Source organism: Aedes albopictus, chromosome 1 (genome assembly GCF_035046485.1).
Source record: "Aedes albopictus strain Foshan chromosome 1, AalbF5, whole genome shotgun sequence".
In the NCBI taxonomy this organism is placed as follows: domain Eukaryota; kingdom Metazoa; phylum Arthropoda; class Insecta; order Diptera; family Culicidae; genus Aedes; species Aedes albopictus.
In genome coordinates, this window is record NC_085136.1 from 217,503,824 (window position 1) to 217,519,558 (window position 15,735).

A 15,735-nucleotide genomic window follows, 5' to 3' on the forward strand; every position below is an offset into this window, starting at 1 on the left:
ATAAACCACAAATTAATGTACAGCTGCTTCCTCGATCATCTATTACGAATGCATAACCTGTGCAGCTGTAATCGGTTTACCCGAGCTTTAACCTACAGATGAATACCAAAAGTAGTCGACGAGCCGCATTTTGATTCCTCCTGTTATGAAACCTCGTCAACCTTCCAAACTTCCCTAGCTGCATCTCCCGCAGAACCGCCATCCATAAAACCATCTCCCCGACCATTTCATACATTTCGTATGCGGCCACTTTGTGCCCGATTCAACATCCGACCATCGGATCATTCCAAACATTTCGGTTCGGAACATCAATGCTGTCCCAACTTGTTGCCTCCTTTTCCTCAAATACGGTACTGAGCTAACCGATCTCACGCTGCATCAATGGATCAGATGGAAAACGTGACGAAATAAACTTGAAAACAGCAAGCCCGAAGATTATCAGTTCGAATCTGGATCAGCAGGCCGTAAAAATCGAAGAAAAAATAGACTTCGATGGAAAGGCATCCGGAGCAAAACATAAAAAAGATAAATAACTTTTTTTTTTCTTTTTTCTTAACTCACTTTTGACAGCTCTTTCACCAGAGACTCGGTACGCAGATTGAAGCTGGCCGTATATCAGCCGAATATTTCGCCAAAAGTGGCTTTTTAGCAGATCTATTATAGGATGTAGTTCTGAAAAGCTCTGTTGGCAATGTTCTTCATATGAATATAGAACCAACTTGGTGCCAATTTTTACGGCTTAGTGGTTACTTGGGTTGTTTGGTTTGAGTTTTGGATCGTTGGATCGTTCTGAATATTGGATGTTATGCTAATATAAGATGTATCCATATTGAGTAGATTTAGCAAGTAGTTTTCATTTTGTATTTATGTCAATGTCATCAACATGTCGCTCGAGTTTTGTTGAAAGGATATTTTAAAGCACGAGAAAGGCACCATCACCGCTAGGTGAATTAATTAGGGTTTTTTTTCTTCTGATGAGTTTTTCCACATTTATGAACTGAGATTTTTTTTCTGTCAATGATCATTGCAGGCACCGGCCAAAACCATCTCCAAGCGGCACAGCATGGTTACAGAAGGCGTTTCAAACAGCGGCCCAGGGAACCGGAGCATTCGAAAGTTTTACGACCCGGTGTCTGGTGGCATTTCGCAGGTGACTGCCGAAGAACAGAAGGCGTTTCAGACAGCGGCCCAGGGAACCGGAGTCATAATCAACGTAAGTTAATCCTTATGAGGTCGGCAAAAATCACCCGAAGAATACCGGATGAATCTATACACTTCACAATCTGCTAGAAATATTTAAAGATGTTTGAGGCCCATTTTGCAGTTCACATTCTGAAATACCCGAACAATACTTGTTATTAATGCATGTCCGCAGAAATTCGGATTTTCCCGGAAAAACGGTGACCGGACCGGTTTATTCCGTTCATATGTCGATGAGGGATGATTTCCTAAATAGATACCCGAACAATACTTGTTATTAATGCATGTCCGCAGAAATTCGGATTTTCCCGGAAACACGGTGACCGGACCGGTTTATTCCGTTCATATGTCGAAAATAGGTAAAAGTTGAGTTTTGAAGGTATCTGAGCAGGACAGGAAGTTTTTGGCGTTTCTTCTATTGGAACATAATATTTTTTTTTTTCTTCTGCTGAGTTTTTCCACATTTATGAACTGAAAGTTTTCTCTGTCAATGATCATTGCAGGCACCGGCCAAAACCATCTCCAAGCGGCACAGCATGGTTACAGAAGGCGTTTCAAACAGCGGCCCAGGGAACCGGAGCATTCGAAAGTTTTACGACCCGGTGTCTGGTGGCATTTCGCAGGTGACTGCCGAAGAACAGAAGGCGTTTCAAACAGCGGCCCAGGGAACCGGAGTCCTAATCAACGTAAGTTAATCCTTATGAGGTCGGAAAAAATCACCCGTAGAATACCGGATGAATCTATACACTTCACAATCTGCTAGAAATATTTAAAGATGTTTGAGGCCCATTTTGCAGTTCACATTCTGAAATACCCGAACAATACTTGTTATTAATGCATGTCCGCAGAAATTCGGATTTTCCCGGAAACACGGTGACCGGACCGGTTTATTCCGTTCATATGTCGATGAGGGATGATTTCCTAAATAGATACCCGAACAATACTTGTTATTAATGCATGTCCGCAGAAATTCGGATTTTCCCGGAAAAACGGTGACCGGACCGGTTTATTCCGTTCATATGTCGATTAGGGATGATTTCCTAAATAGATAAAAGTTGAGTTTTGAAGGTATCTAAGCAGGACAGGAAGTTTTTGGCGTTTCTTCTATTGGAACATTTTTGTTTCTTCAGCTGAGTTTTTCCACATTTATGAACTGAGAGTTTTCTCTGTCAATGATCATTGCAGGCACCGACCAAAACCATCTCCAAGCGGCACAGCATGGTTACAGAAGGCGTTTCAAACAGCGGCCCAGGGAACCGGAGCATTCGAAAGTTTTACGACCCGGTGTCTGGTGGCATTTCGCAGGTGACTGCCGAAGAACAGAAGGCGTTTCAGACAGCGGCCCAGGGAACCGGAGTCCTAATCAACGTAAGTTAATCCTTATGAGGTCGGAAAAAATCACCCGTAGAATACCGGATGAATCTATACACTTCACAATCTGCTAGAAATATTTAAAGATGTTTGAGGCCCATTTTGCAGTTCACATTCTGAAATACCCGAACAATACTTGTTATTAATGCATGTCCGCAGAAATTCGGATTTTCCCGGAAACACGGTGACCGGACCGGTTTATTCCGTTCATATGTCGATGAGGGATGATTTCCTAAATAGATACCCGAACAATACTTGTTATTAATGCATGTCCGCAGAAATTCGGATTTTCCCGGAAAAACGGTGACCGGACCGGTTTATTCCGTTCATATGTCGATTAGGGATGATTTCCTAAATAGATAAAAGTTGAGTTTTGAAGGTATCTAAGCAGGACAGGAAGTTTTTGGCGTTTCTTCTATTGGAACATTTTTGTTTCTTCAGCTGAGTTTTTCCACATTTATGAACTGAGAGTTTTCTCTGTCAATGATCATTGCAGGCACCGACCAAAACCATCTCCAAGCGGCACAGCATGGTTACAGAAGGCGTTTCAAACAGCGGCCCAGGGAACCGGAGCATTCGAAAGTTTTACGACCCGGTGTCTGGTGGCATTTCGCAGGTGACTGCCGAAGAACAGAAGGCGTTTCAGACAGTGGCTCAGGGAACCGGAGTCCTAATCAACGTAAGTTAATCCTTATGAGGTCGGCAAAAATCACCCGTAGAATACCGGATGAATCTATACACTTCACAATCTGCTAGAAATATTTAAAGATGTTTGAGGCCCATTTTGCAGTTCACATTCTGAAATACCCGAACATCATTTATTTAGTTAACATCAAATTCATGATAATACTGAATCAACAATTTGCCGCCATAATACTCGATTTGCAGCTGCAGCTCTCCAACGTCGGTCACGCCCAACACTCGCCAGATCACGCTCCACCTGGTCCGCCCATCGTGCTCTCTGCGCTCCACGCCTTCTTGTACCAACCGGATGGTTAGCAAACACCAACTTTGCAGGGTTGTTGTCCGGCATTCTTGCAACATGCCCTGCCCATCGTATCCTTCCGGCTTTGGCCGCTTTCTGGATGCTGGATTCGCCGTAAAGTGCAGCGAGCTCGTGGTTCATCCTTCTCCGCCACACACCGTTCTCCTGCACGCCGCCGAAGATCGTCCTTAGCACCCGTCGCTCGAAAACTCCGAGTGCTTGCTGGTCCTCCTCGAGCATCGTCCATGTCTCGTGTCCGTAGAGAACCACCGGTCTTATTAACGTCTTGTACATGGTACATTTGGTGCGGGGGTGAATACCCGAACAATACTTGTTATTAATGCATGTCCGCAGAAATTCGGATTTTCCCGGAAACACGGTGACCGGACCGGTTTATTCCGTTCATATGTCGATGAGGGATGATTTCCTAAATAGATACCCGAACAATACTTGTTATTAATGCATGTCCGCAGAAACTTGGATTTTCCCGGAAACACGGTGACCGGACCGGTTTATTCCGTTCATATGTCGAAAATAGGTAAAAGTTGAGTTTTGAAGGTATCTGAGCAGGACAGGAAGTTTTTGGCGTTTCTTTTATTGGAACATATATTTTTTTCTTCAGCTGAGTTTTTCCACATTTATGAACTGAGAGTTTTCTCTGTCAATGATCATTGCAGGCACCGGCCAAAACCATCTTCAAGCGGCACAGCATGGTTACAGAAGGCGTTTCAAACAGCGGCCCAGGGAACCGGAGCATTCGAAAGTTTTACGACCCGGTGTCTGGTGGCATTTCGCAGGTGACTGCCGAAGAACAGAAGGCGTTTCAGACAGCGGCCCAGAGAACCGGAGTCATAATCAACGTAAGTTAATCCTTATGAGGTCGGCAAAAATCACCCGTAGAATACCGGATGAATCTATACACTTCACAATCTGCTAGAAATATTTAAAGATGTTTGAGGCCCATTTTGCAGTTCACATTCTGAAATACCCGAACAATACTTGTTATTAATGCATGTCCGCAGAAATTTATTCCGTTCATATGTCGAAAATAGGTAAAAGTTGAGTTTTGAAGGTATCTGAGCAGGACAGGAAGTTTTTGGCGTTTCTTCTATTGGAACATAATTTTTTTTTTCTTCTGCTGAGTTTTTCCACATTTATGAACTGAGAGTTTTCTCTGTCAATGATCATTGCAGGCACCGGCCAAAACCATCTCCAAGCGGCACAGCATGGTTACAGAAGGCGTTTCAAACAGCGGCCCAGGGAACCGGAGCTTTCGAAAGTCTTACGACCCGGTGTCTGGTGGCATTTCGCAGGTGACTGCCGAAGAACAGAAGGCGTTTCAAACAGCGGCCCAGGGAACCGGAGTCCTAATCAACGTAAGTTAATCCTTATGAGGTCGGAAAAAATCACCCGTAGAATACCGGATGAATCTATACACTTCATAATCTGCTAGAAATATTTAAAGATGTTTGAGGCCCATTTTGCAGTTCACATTCTGAAATACCCGAACAATACTTGTTATTAATGCATGTCCGCAGAAATTCGGATTTTCCCGGAAAAACGGTGATCGGACCGGTTTATTCCGTTCATATGTCGATTAGGGATGATTTCCTAAATAGATAAAAGTTGAGTTTTGAAGGTATCTGAGCAGGACAGGAAGTTTTTGGCGTTTCTTCTATTGGAAGATATATTTTTTTCTTCAGCTGAGTTTTTCCACATTTATGAACTGAGAGTTTTCTCTGTCAATGATCATTGCAGGCACCGGCCGAAACCATCTCCAAGCGGCACAGCATGGTTACAGAAGGCGTTTCAAACAGCGGCCCAGGGAACCGGAACATTCGAAAGTTTTACGACCCGGTGTCTGGTGGCATTTCGCAGGTGACTGCCGAAGAACAGAAGGCGTTTCAGACAGTGGCCCAGGGAACCGGAGTCATAATCAACGTAAGTTAATCCTTATGAGGTCGGCAAAAATCACTCGAAGAATACCGGATGAATCTATACATTTCACAATCTGCTAGAAATATTTAAAGATGTTTGAGGCCCATTTTGCAGTTCACATTCTGAAATACCCGAACAATACTTGTTATTAATGCATGTCCGCAGAAATGCGGATTTTCCCGGAAACACGGTGACCGGACCGGTTTATTCCGTTCATATGTCGATTAGGGATGATTTCCTAAATAGATAAAAGTTGAGTTTTGAAGGTATCTGAGCAGGACAGGAAGTTTTTGGCGTTTCTTCTATTGGAACATTTTTTTTTCTTCAGCTGAGTTTTTCCACATTTATGAACTGAGAGTTTTCTCTGTCAATGATCATTGCAGGCACCGGCCGAAACCATCTCCAAGCGGCACAGCATGGATACAGAAGGTGTTTCAAACAGCGGCCCAGGGAACCGGAGCTTTCGAAAGTCTTACGACCCGGTGTCTGGTGGCATTTCGCAGGTGACTGCCGAAGAACAGAAGGCGTTTCAAACAGCGGCCCAGGGAACCGGAGTCATAATCAACGTAAGTTAATCCTTATGAGGTCGGAAAAAATCACCCGTAGAATACCGGATGAATCTATACACTTCACAATCTGCTAGAAATATTTAAAGATGTTTGAGGCCCATTTTGCAGTTCACATTCTGAAATACCCGAACAATACTTGTTATTAATGCATGTCCGCAGAAATTCGGATTTTCCCGGAAACACGGTGACCGGACCGGTTTATTCCGTTCATATGTCGATTAGGGATGATTTCCTAAATAGATAAAAGTTGAGTTTTTCTTAGTTACCGCCGTAGAAAGAACTACCGGTTGGTTCGAGAGTTGAACATAGAATGACAGTTTTATTTTTTCAATGTGTAATATAGGGTTACTATGATTAAAATAAATCCAGGTCCAAGCGCCTACTACTAACACTCCTCCTCGATTGGATCTGGTTCTATTCCGATCATCCCCCGCAATGTCTCCAAACGTACTCGTTGAAGTGGCTTTGTGAGAATGTCGGCTAGCATTGTTTCGGTTGGGCAATACTCCAGTTTGATAACTTCTTTCTGCTGCAAATCTCGTACAAAGAAATACCGCACATCAATATGTTTGCTTCTGCGTTCTATCCGGTCACCTTCCACAAGTTTTATGCAGCTTTGATTATCTTCAAATACGATGATTGGTCCTGTACCTTCTTCAGCTATTTCTTCCAATAGTCGTTTCGTCCAGCTCAGCTCTTGACAACCTTCTGCCAGGGAAATGAATTCCGCTTCAGTAGAACTCAAGGCTACGCTTGTCTGCTTTCTCGAGCCCCAAGCGATGACACCTCCACCGTACTTGATCAAATAACCGGAATTCGACTTTCTGTCCCTGCAATCGCCAGCGTAGTCAGCATCAACGTACATGCACAGTTGCTCCCGTGACATTCCTAGTTTCAGCTTGTGGTCTCTAGTGGCATATAAATATCGAAGAACCTTCTTTGCTTCATTCCAGTCTTGCTGACTCGGTGAACTAGATTTCTGGGCCAGTAACGAAACACTTAGGGATACATCCGGTCTAGTTTGTACTGCTATATACAGCAGACCCCCGATAAGGCTGAGGTACTGCGAATTGTTTGATAGTGGCTCTTTCTCCTCCTTCTGTTGTAGATAGCATGGGTCCTTTGGGATCTTGGAGGGCTTCGCATCTTGTAAATGGAAACGCTCAGTCAACTTGCGGATGTATGCTTGTTGGTTTAGCTTGTACCCGTCGTCATCCTTCTTGACCTCGATCCCAAGGAAACTTCGTACGTTGCCGAGATTTGTCACGGCGAAATTCTTCTCCAGTTGGTTGTAGATCGACTCGAATTCCTGTTCAGTTGTTGTAACGATAATCATGTCGTCTACGTAAATGAGAATGAATTCTGTTACTCCTCCTGCAGTCTTCCGCTTGTACAAACATTGATCCGTCCGGCATTGCTTGAATCCTAGTTTCTTGAAAACTGAATCAATCGTCCAGTTCCAGACTCTCGCCGACTGCTTCAATCCGTATAAACTCCTCCTCAAACGACAAACTTTACGCTCGGATCCAGTAACGTATCCTTCGGGTTGTCGCATATAGATTGTTTCCTCCAGTTTTCCGTTGAGATATGCCGTTTTCACGTCCACATGCTTCACGAACATCTTCCTCTGGCTTGCAATCGTCAACAATGAACGGAAGGTAACTTGCTTGGCAACCGGCGCGAAAACTTCATCGTAATCCACGCCGTACTTCTGCGTAAAGCCTTGTGCCACGATCCTTGCTTTGTTTCGGACGACGTTTCCCTTCTCGTCTACCTTGGTCTTGAATAACCACTTGCATCCAATCGCTTTCTTTCCGGCTGGTAGATCCACTAGGTCCCACGTGCAGTTCCTCAGTAATGCTTCGTGTTCCTCATCCATGGCAGCTCTCCACAGCTGCGCATCGTTGCTATTTAATGCTTCTGTTGGAGTTCGGGGATCTCTGATGCATCGTACTGCCTTCAAACCATGATTCGGATGGGGTCCCTCATTGATATCGGGTTGCGGGTTCGTATGACTGGTTGATGGTCCCTCGGGTTGCGGGTTCGTACGACTGGTTGTTGCTCGCGACGTATCTGTAATAGGGTACGACGACAGACCTTTGTTCGGTAAATAATAGTCATTATACTTGCCGGGGAATGCGCGCTCCCGTCCACTGCGCCTCAACACCGGTGACAACGGTGGATTTGAAGTTGTTCGTGGAGGGAGCGCCATTATAGTCACGTCACCAGAATCATCAGAACTATCTTCATGACTGCTTTCAGTTTGCGAGAAATACTGCGAAACTTCTGATTCTTGCAAATCTTCATCATCAGAATCGACTTGGATCACGTCATCATTACACACTTAAATTTTATTACCGGGCTCGGTTATCCAATTACCGAGTTTTCAACAGCTGAGCTCTCGGTTATCACCTCGGTAATTGAGTTCGACTACCGAGTACTCGGTATAACGATTGATCTAACAAAATGTCAAAAAATACTGAGCTACTCGTCAAATGATTGCTGAATACTTTGTAAAAATAATACCGAGTATTCAGTAACATTTTATTTCAAAGGTTTTGTGGTTTACCGAGTGGCTCAGTATTTTTTTACGGGTTCCCGTAATTTTTTACCTTCCATAAATAATAAAAAATAACTTTTCATCACTATTTATTGTTTTTATTGTAATAAACTTTTAAACATTTGCATGCATCGTTTAGTAAAACGATGTCATAGAATATAACAATTCTCTTGACGCTTACAGTAGATTTACTGGCTCTGAATACCCTCGAATGCTCAAGTCGAGCATGGTTATAAATGGTGCTGTTTCTCGGAGTTCTGACTTGTTTTCAAGTACCATCAGCTAATCCTGAAGAAGGAAAATGAATAATTTGCTGTAAGTATTTTAATTTATTTTGATGATAATGCAAACTTACCAATCATTTCTGTACAATTTCACGAACTTCGCGGAACAAAAAAGTGTTTTCTGGACAACATTCTGTATCACACATCAGCTCCGACCAACCAACTCTGATAAAAAACAAATGGCGTCACACATGTCCTGCAGGAACTGAGTGCTCGGTAAAAGTTTTGAAGAGTATTCAGCACTTTTTTACTGATTGTACGGTAACTTCAATTACTGAGCTCCGTGCTAAGCTCACAAGAAGTACCGAGAAATGCAATGTGCAGAGTTAATCAGTATTTTTTATAACTGATATTTGTAAAATATTTTATCATGCACGGAAATCGGTAAAACTAATTACTGAAGTCGGATAATTTCATAAAACTTTACTGATTCCTCAGCATAAATTTATTTTTACAGTTTCCACTCAGCAAAAATTATTACCGAGGTGGAATCTCAGGTTTTAGTGTGTAGCTTTTGGTAAAAACAAATTTCATAATTTTTAAGAACAATAAAACACATAGGTAGTAACAATCAAAAGCTAAGTTATTTTGGATAAATGCTTGTAGGATGGAACAACCAAGTGGCATGTTTATTTACAACAAAAAACATGACTTTGAAACTACTAAATAGAACCTTTGAGCAACTATTTCCTTAGCTTGAAAAACAACCAAGGTATTGTTTGTTTCAAACCACATTGATTTCTCTCCGTGATAAAAACAAATAAAACCAAATAGAATCAGGATTGTTACTTGGGATTCCCCAGGAAGAAAATAGAACTATTATCCTATTATTTTATTTCTAAATGGTTTATATTAATCGCTAAAAATCAAATATTTAATAGTTAAAAATCACCAAAAATTCTCATTTGACAATTTAGGTTGTTAGTATAATTATTGGCATCGCAACTGCTTACTTTTTCAACTTAGATTTACCCTTTTTTCTGCATAGGCTGTTCTTCCGAGTTACACTTTCCGGAATTCCGCTCCCCCAAACTAACGCGATTTTCGACCGCGACAGCGATTTTTCAGGTGAAGGTGCTTCGAAGCCGAACTTCAAATTTTCAAAAGCACAAATTATAAAAAGTAAATATCGAATCGCGTTGAAAATTTAATCAATTACATGTATTTACACTCAGTGAGTGATCAACCGTTCAAAATTTCAACGCATGACGATGTTTGGTTGTTTCAAGTTGCGCTTTTGAAAATGCGCTTCATGGCTTAAATGTTCACTCACCTGAAAAATCGCTGTCGCGTCGGTTTGGGGGAGGCTATTATCAGCATAGGTGTTTAGAAATTTATATATATATGCTGAAAAAGTAAGCAGTTGCAATGCCGATAATTTCCTGAAAAGTGTAACTCGAAAGAACAGTCTATGCAAAAAAGAAACCTGAGGCTTTCCACCAAGCAGCACGAAAATTATTCAATTTTTTTTTTATTTTGCATTTTTGTTTTGCTTACAATTTTGCACAGCTGTTCTAATAAATACAAATAACAAATTTCTCATATTACAGTCAAGTCTTTTTTTACGCGGCCGCGTAAATGAAAACTCCATACAAAAAAACATCGTCTTATTTTTGCATGATACGACGAGAAATGGTGAGACTTTTTTACGTGTTTTTTATAATAAAAGTCTAGCGTAACATTGAGAAAAGATCTAATTCTTCCGTATACGGAACATTCACCGCCGCGTTGAAATGTCTACTCCAAGAATTTAGATGAACCAAAGTAGACCTTGTTGTCTTCGATCGGCAGGATTGATAGTTTGTTGATCGGTCGACGGAATGTCGACTTGCCGCTGTACACGTCTACGGCTCGTACCAAACAATCGGCTCCAGGAAAGGTCTTGGTTACAGTCCCCAGCTTCCACTGATTTTTCTTTCTAGGTTGTAAGCTGCTCAGGTAGTCGCGGGACCAAGTCTTTCAGAAATGCTCCCGCAGCATCTGTAGGTGTTGCTACTTATCCAAACGGTTTGCCTGAATACCTATCTTTGTAGGACGGCTCTGGTATAGAGGTGAGTGGACGCCCGATGAGGTAATGGGCAGGCGTAATCACCTCGGATCCTTCCGGCGCTGATGGCACAAATAGCGGACGAGAGTTCAGGATCGCTTCAATTTCCGTCAGGATGGTCGCATACTGCTCGAAGTTCAGAGGAATTTCCAACTACTTTCTTCAGATGGCTCTTCATACTCTTGACTGCAGCTTTCCATATGCCAACAAACTCGGGGGCATCTGCCGGAATGAAGTGCCATTGGTCGTGCAAAACGATGCGATTTGGTTCGACTCTGCTCTTGCTGAAACGCGTGGTACAGCTGGTTCAGTTCATGATGCGCACCACGAAAATTAGTTCCGTTGTCGAAATGTAGCTGATGGACAATTCCACGCCGACTCACGAACCTCTGAAGCGCAGTGATGGATGCACTAGTCGTCATGTCTGACACCAGTTCCAGATGCACGGCTCGAGTCACCATGCAAACGAACACCGCTACATAGCCTTTCACAGTAGTCACCTTGAGCAGGCCCTGCTTGATATGAATTGGCCCAGCGTAATCCACGCCAGTAACGGAAAAGGGTGGCGTAGGTGTCACGCGGCAGGATGAACTGGTTTGTGTCCACAGGCTTGACTTAGAAACACTTCACGCAAGATGTGGTTACTCCACGGACAGTAGCTTCAGCGTTGATCAACCAGAAATCTCTTCGAATCACGTGTACCATGCCAGTCGGTCCAAGATGAAGATGCTCTTCATGCAGGGCACGAATAAGCAAAGCATGTGAATGATGGGACTTTGGACTGCAAGATGATCGGATGCTTCTCATTGTATGGGAGGTTGGAATGCTCTAAGCGTCCGCCGACACTCAGAACACCGTTCACTAGGATGGGTCCCAGCGAACCAAGTTGCATACACCGTTCACCCGATTCGACTCGAGCAATCTCATCGTAGAACTCTTCACGTTGCACCACTTCCACAATAATGTCCATTGCAAGTCGAAGTTGTCTTATGAACTCGTGAAGCTGAATCCTTCTTCTTGCAGTTGCTGGCGAAACGCACCACCAGCGCAATAACATGTTGCAGCTTTCTGAACGAGCTGTACTTTGAGAACACTTTCAACTGTTCTTCTTTAATTGCAGGTAACACTGTTGGAGTTGCACGCAGCTCCGGAATCTCTTCTTCACTGTTTTTTTCGGGTGGCTTGTTTTCAAAGTTCACTGCACTCAAAAAGTTTGGTCCATGCCACCACAACTTATTGTTCACAAATTCGTTGGACATCTGCCCACGCGACACTATGTCAGTCGGGTTGAACTCCGACCGGACATACATCCACTCGAAATCCGCTGTTTCTTCTCGGATTGCAACCGCACCACGAACACTTGAAGCTGATCGAGGGATTCGCGCAACCAGGCCAGAACAATTTGGCTGTCCGACCATAGCACCACACAATGAAACCGCATTTGGAATGATTGCAGGACCTTATTCACCAGTCGCGCCAGCAAAAGTGCAGCGCACAACTTCATCAGCAGCATCAGCAAACCCATGAAGCTCGTAGCACGCTGCTCCGTCAATCAGAACACGCATTGGAATGCGCATCCTGTTTGTTGCTTCGAGTGACGCCTTCAACTGTGTCCACTGTTCAGCTATTTCCACTTCGACAGGCTTGTCCCAGCCCACCTTGCTACGCCACAGCTGTTGCAGTAACTTGGCCAGAACAATCACAGGTGCTAAGAATCCGAGAGGATCATACAGCTTGGCAGTTTCGGACAATATGCTTCCCTTCGTATTGGATTCGGATTCAGCATCAAAATTAGGAGATTTGATCGAGAACAGGAAATCATCGCTTCGATGGTCCCACAAAATACCAAGCACCTTAATGACCGTGTTGATACCTTGTTCTTCGAGGGCCTTGGGACTTTCATGGTCGCTTTCTGGAATGTGTTCCAACATCTGGTCGGAGTTAACCCTTATGTGGCCGGCAGGGTACCCGGGTACCCAGCACCCATTTAAAATGCACGGTGTGGAAAAAAGCAAAAAGTTTGCCGGCCACATAACGGTTAAAACACCACTTATGGATGGCGAAACCACAACCAGCAAGCAATTCTTTCACCTGCTTTTGTCGCTCGATCCTTGTATATCCTTCAAAAGAAGAATATTAAAGATGTTGACAAGTCCAAGGCTTGTGCAGTCTCAGCTGTGTGGTCCAATCACCACCCGTATTTATACTACCTTAGGTAGACATAATGAATCATACCTAGACATTTATGTACTGTAATGAATAGTATTTCAAGTAGGTAGATATCCTATGCATATAACCATTAGGTAGACACTACATTTCCAACGTATCATCGCCAGACAACATGTCGTCAACGTAAAAGTCTTTCTTAACGGTAGTTGATCCCAGGGGGTATTCGGAATGACCATCTTCAGCCAACTGAACAAAGCAGCGAGTTGCAAGGAAAGGCACACTCGCTGTACCGTGGGTCACGGTGGTCAACTGATATACTTTCAGAGGCTGCTCGTGCTCGGGACTCTCTCCCTAGAAAATGCGTTAGAGGGGCGTTTGACGGACGGAAGAACAGTAACGGCCAAAAGTACTGGGCAAGGAAGAATTGTTGGACGTGGATCAGAAGGCGAAACGGTGGAAATTGATGTCAAAGGGTTGCTGTATGTGCCAAGTTTGGTCGGAAGTGTCCTCTCCGTTAGCCGAATTACGGACCAAGGATATTCTGTCGTGTTTGGCCCGAGAGATCCTAAAGAGTGGTGCTGTTGTTTCTGTTGGAACGAAATCGAATGGTTTGTACGAAAATTGGTCATGGTTTGTACTATCTGTCACAGTAGGAAAAGTGCATCCGTCCAGGAGGAGTTTTTGTTCCAGGAGGTAAGGTTATGTGGGCTGCATTAAGGAGGAGTGTTGGAGAAATGTAGTGTCAGCCCCCTGGTTTAAGATGTTTGTATGTGTTGTAAAACAGCTGACGAAGCATAACTGCTAATGTGTGTTTACTTGACAATGTATATTATGTTTGTAAAAATAACCAGTCCGTGCCAATCTGTTGCCCCGAATAGATGTAAGTCGAAGAAGCTATACGTGTCGATCTTTCTTTGTCATATCACGAATCTCGCGACGGTCCGGAACCGTGTCTACTGCGCTGAGTATTCCATCAGTTTACTTGGGACCCGCAATCTAGCAGCACCCGACAACAGTGAGGCTCACCTTGAGCATCGAAAACGTGCACCATTGCCGTCAGGAGGAGAACGGTTTTCTTGGTCGTTGCTGCCTGAAGCGAACACGATGACGTCACGTTGTGTGCACCTTGCGATGTGGGGGCATTGGAACTGTTGGCTTGAGCTTTCTTCACCACTTCGGACTTTCTTTAGGCTTCGGAGCGGAACCCGACGGAACGGATTCTTCGGCAGTCCTGATTTCGGGTTGGTTGGGCTTGAACCACCGACGAACCGACGTGACAGTGGTGATTCAAAAGTGTCCCCCCCAAATTTAACGGTCGACCACCGAAGCGAGCGATCGCTTCTGTCAAATCAGCGCAGACGCGAACCGTTTCCTATATGAACACACGGGGGTTCGGTGTCGAGCTATCAAATCATCGCGAGACGTTATAGAGGTGGCGATAGTGTTCGGCTATTTTTCATCATGGCGTCGCGGACAACAAATTTGAATTTATTTGTTCTAGCTGTCACGTCGGTTCGTCGGTGCTTGAACTTGGTCTCGTCATGGAGTTATGTATTATGACGCTGGCGACACTTCAAACACTTTCGATCGGATGGGCAGCCGGTGGCCCTTCCTCAGGCAATTGAAGCACATGCCCATGAAACGCGCTTTCTCGACCCGCTGGGGTACGGTCATGGATTTCAGCCGCCACTAGTAGAAGCAGCAAGGATATTCAGATTGGACCTCGGATTTGACTTCGATTGATCTGCGGCCTTCACGTTTGATCTTTCCGCACGAGGAGTGGGGACTTGAGCTGACGTTTCGCAATTCTCAAGGATGTCACACTATTGCTTCAGGAACTTCATCATGTCTTCGTACTTCGGAAGCGTTCCTCGAACGATGGTTACTTCCCACTGCTTCCGAGTAACGGGATCCAGGGCTGATGCAAGTAGATGCACCACGATTAGTTCTGACTATAGATAGTAGAGTAAACATAGATACGCGGTACTGACATCATGAGGTTCAAATATTATTCTGATTCGTGTCCTAGGAGTTGTCATACTTTTTCTATTCGTCCCCAAACGTCATCGCCCCACCGCAAAATCGCCTGAAAAATAAAACCAACTGACACGACTCCATCTTTCGAATGGTGGACGGCATTGATATACCTTTTTCGCGGTGTTGCTTTACCGTAAACAATACCGCGAAGAAGTTACCTTCACCCTCCCCTACTCGAAAGGTGGTGGCGCGTCGATCGCTGCAAGTTTATCGTTCGGCAGTCGATATTAACAAAACCAGTGAAGCTTTTGAAATGTTGTTCATATAACTTTTACAATATTAAGAAGTTTCAACGTGAATATATGATGAAGCCTGTAGGATTCGAATTTGGAGTGATTGTGCTTCGATTTCCCAAGATTAGAATGAAAACTTTTATTGTCTCGTATATCCATACGCGACGATATTCGATTTGACGCTATGAACGGTTTATTGGCAACTGACTTTGTATTCTGACTGCTATCGGGTTTTATCGAAATACGGGATGATCGGTGCAAAGAATCGGTACAGCCATCGGATGCTGGGATGGCTATTTGTATGGTATTGGAATAAAGGAGATAACTAGCTATGGTCATATT

General features: G+C 43.9%; 1 protein-coding gene across 2 annotated transcripts in view; it reads left to right on the forward strand.

The window, feature by feature from the left end:
- LOC109413101 (uncharacterized) overlaps positions 1-15,735 on the forward strand; it is a 45,361-nt gene that overhangs the window by 12,619 nt on the left and 17,007 nt on the right. The window contains exons 4-11 of one of the 2 annotated variants that reach the window (XM_062846238.1): positions 1,031-1,213; positions 1,704-1,886; positions 2,386-2,568; positions 3,068-3,250; positions 4,234-4,416; positions 4,750-4,932; positions 5,315-5,497; positions 5,878-6,060. In XM_062846238.1, coding sequence (XP_062702222.1) covers positions 1,031-1,213; positions 1,704-1,886; positions 2,386-2,568; positions 3,068-3,250; positions 4,234-4,416; positions 4,750-4,932; positions 5,315-5,497; positions 5,878-6,060 — 1,464 coding nt within the window. The remainder of the gene's footprint in view (positions 1-1,030; positions 1,214-1,703; positions 1,887-2,385; positions 2,569-3,067; positions 3,251-4,233; positions 4,417-4,749; positions 4,933-5,314; positions 5,498-5,877; positions 6,061-15,735) is intronic. The other variant, XM_062846240.1, reaches the window with a different exon arrangement.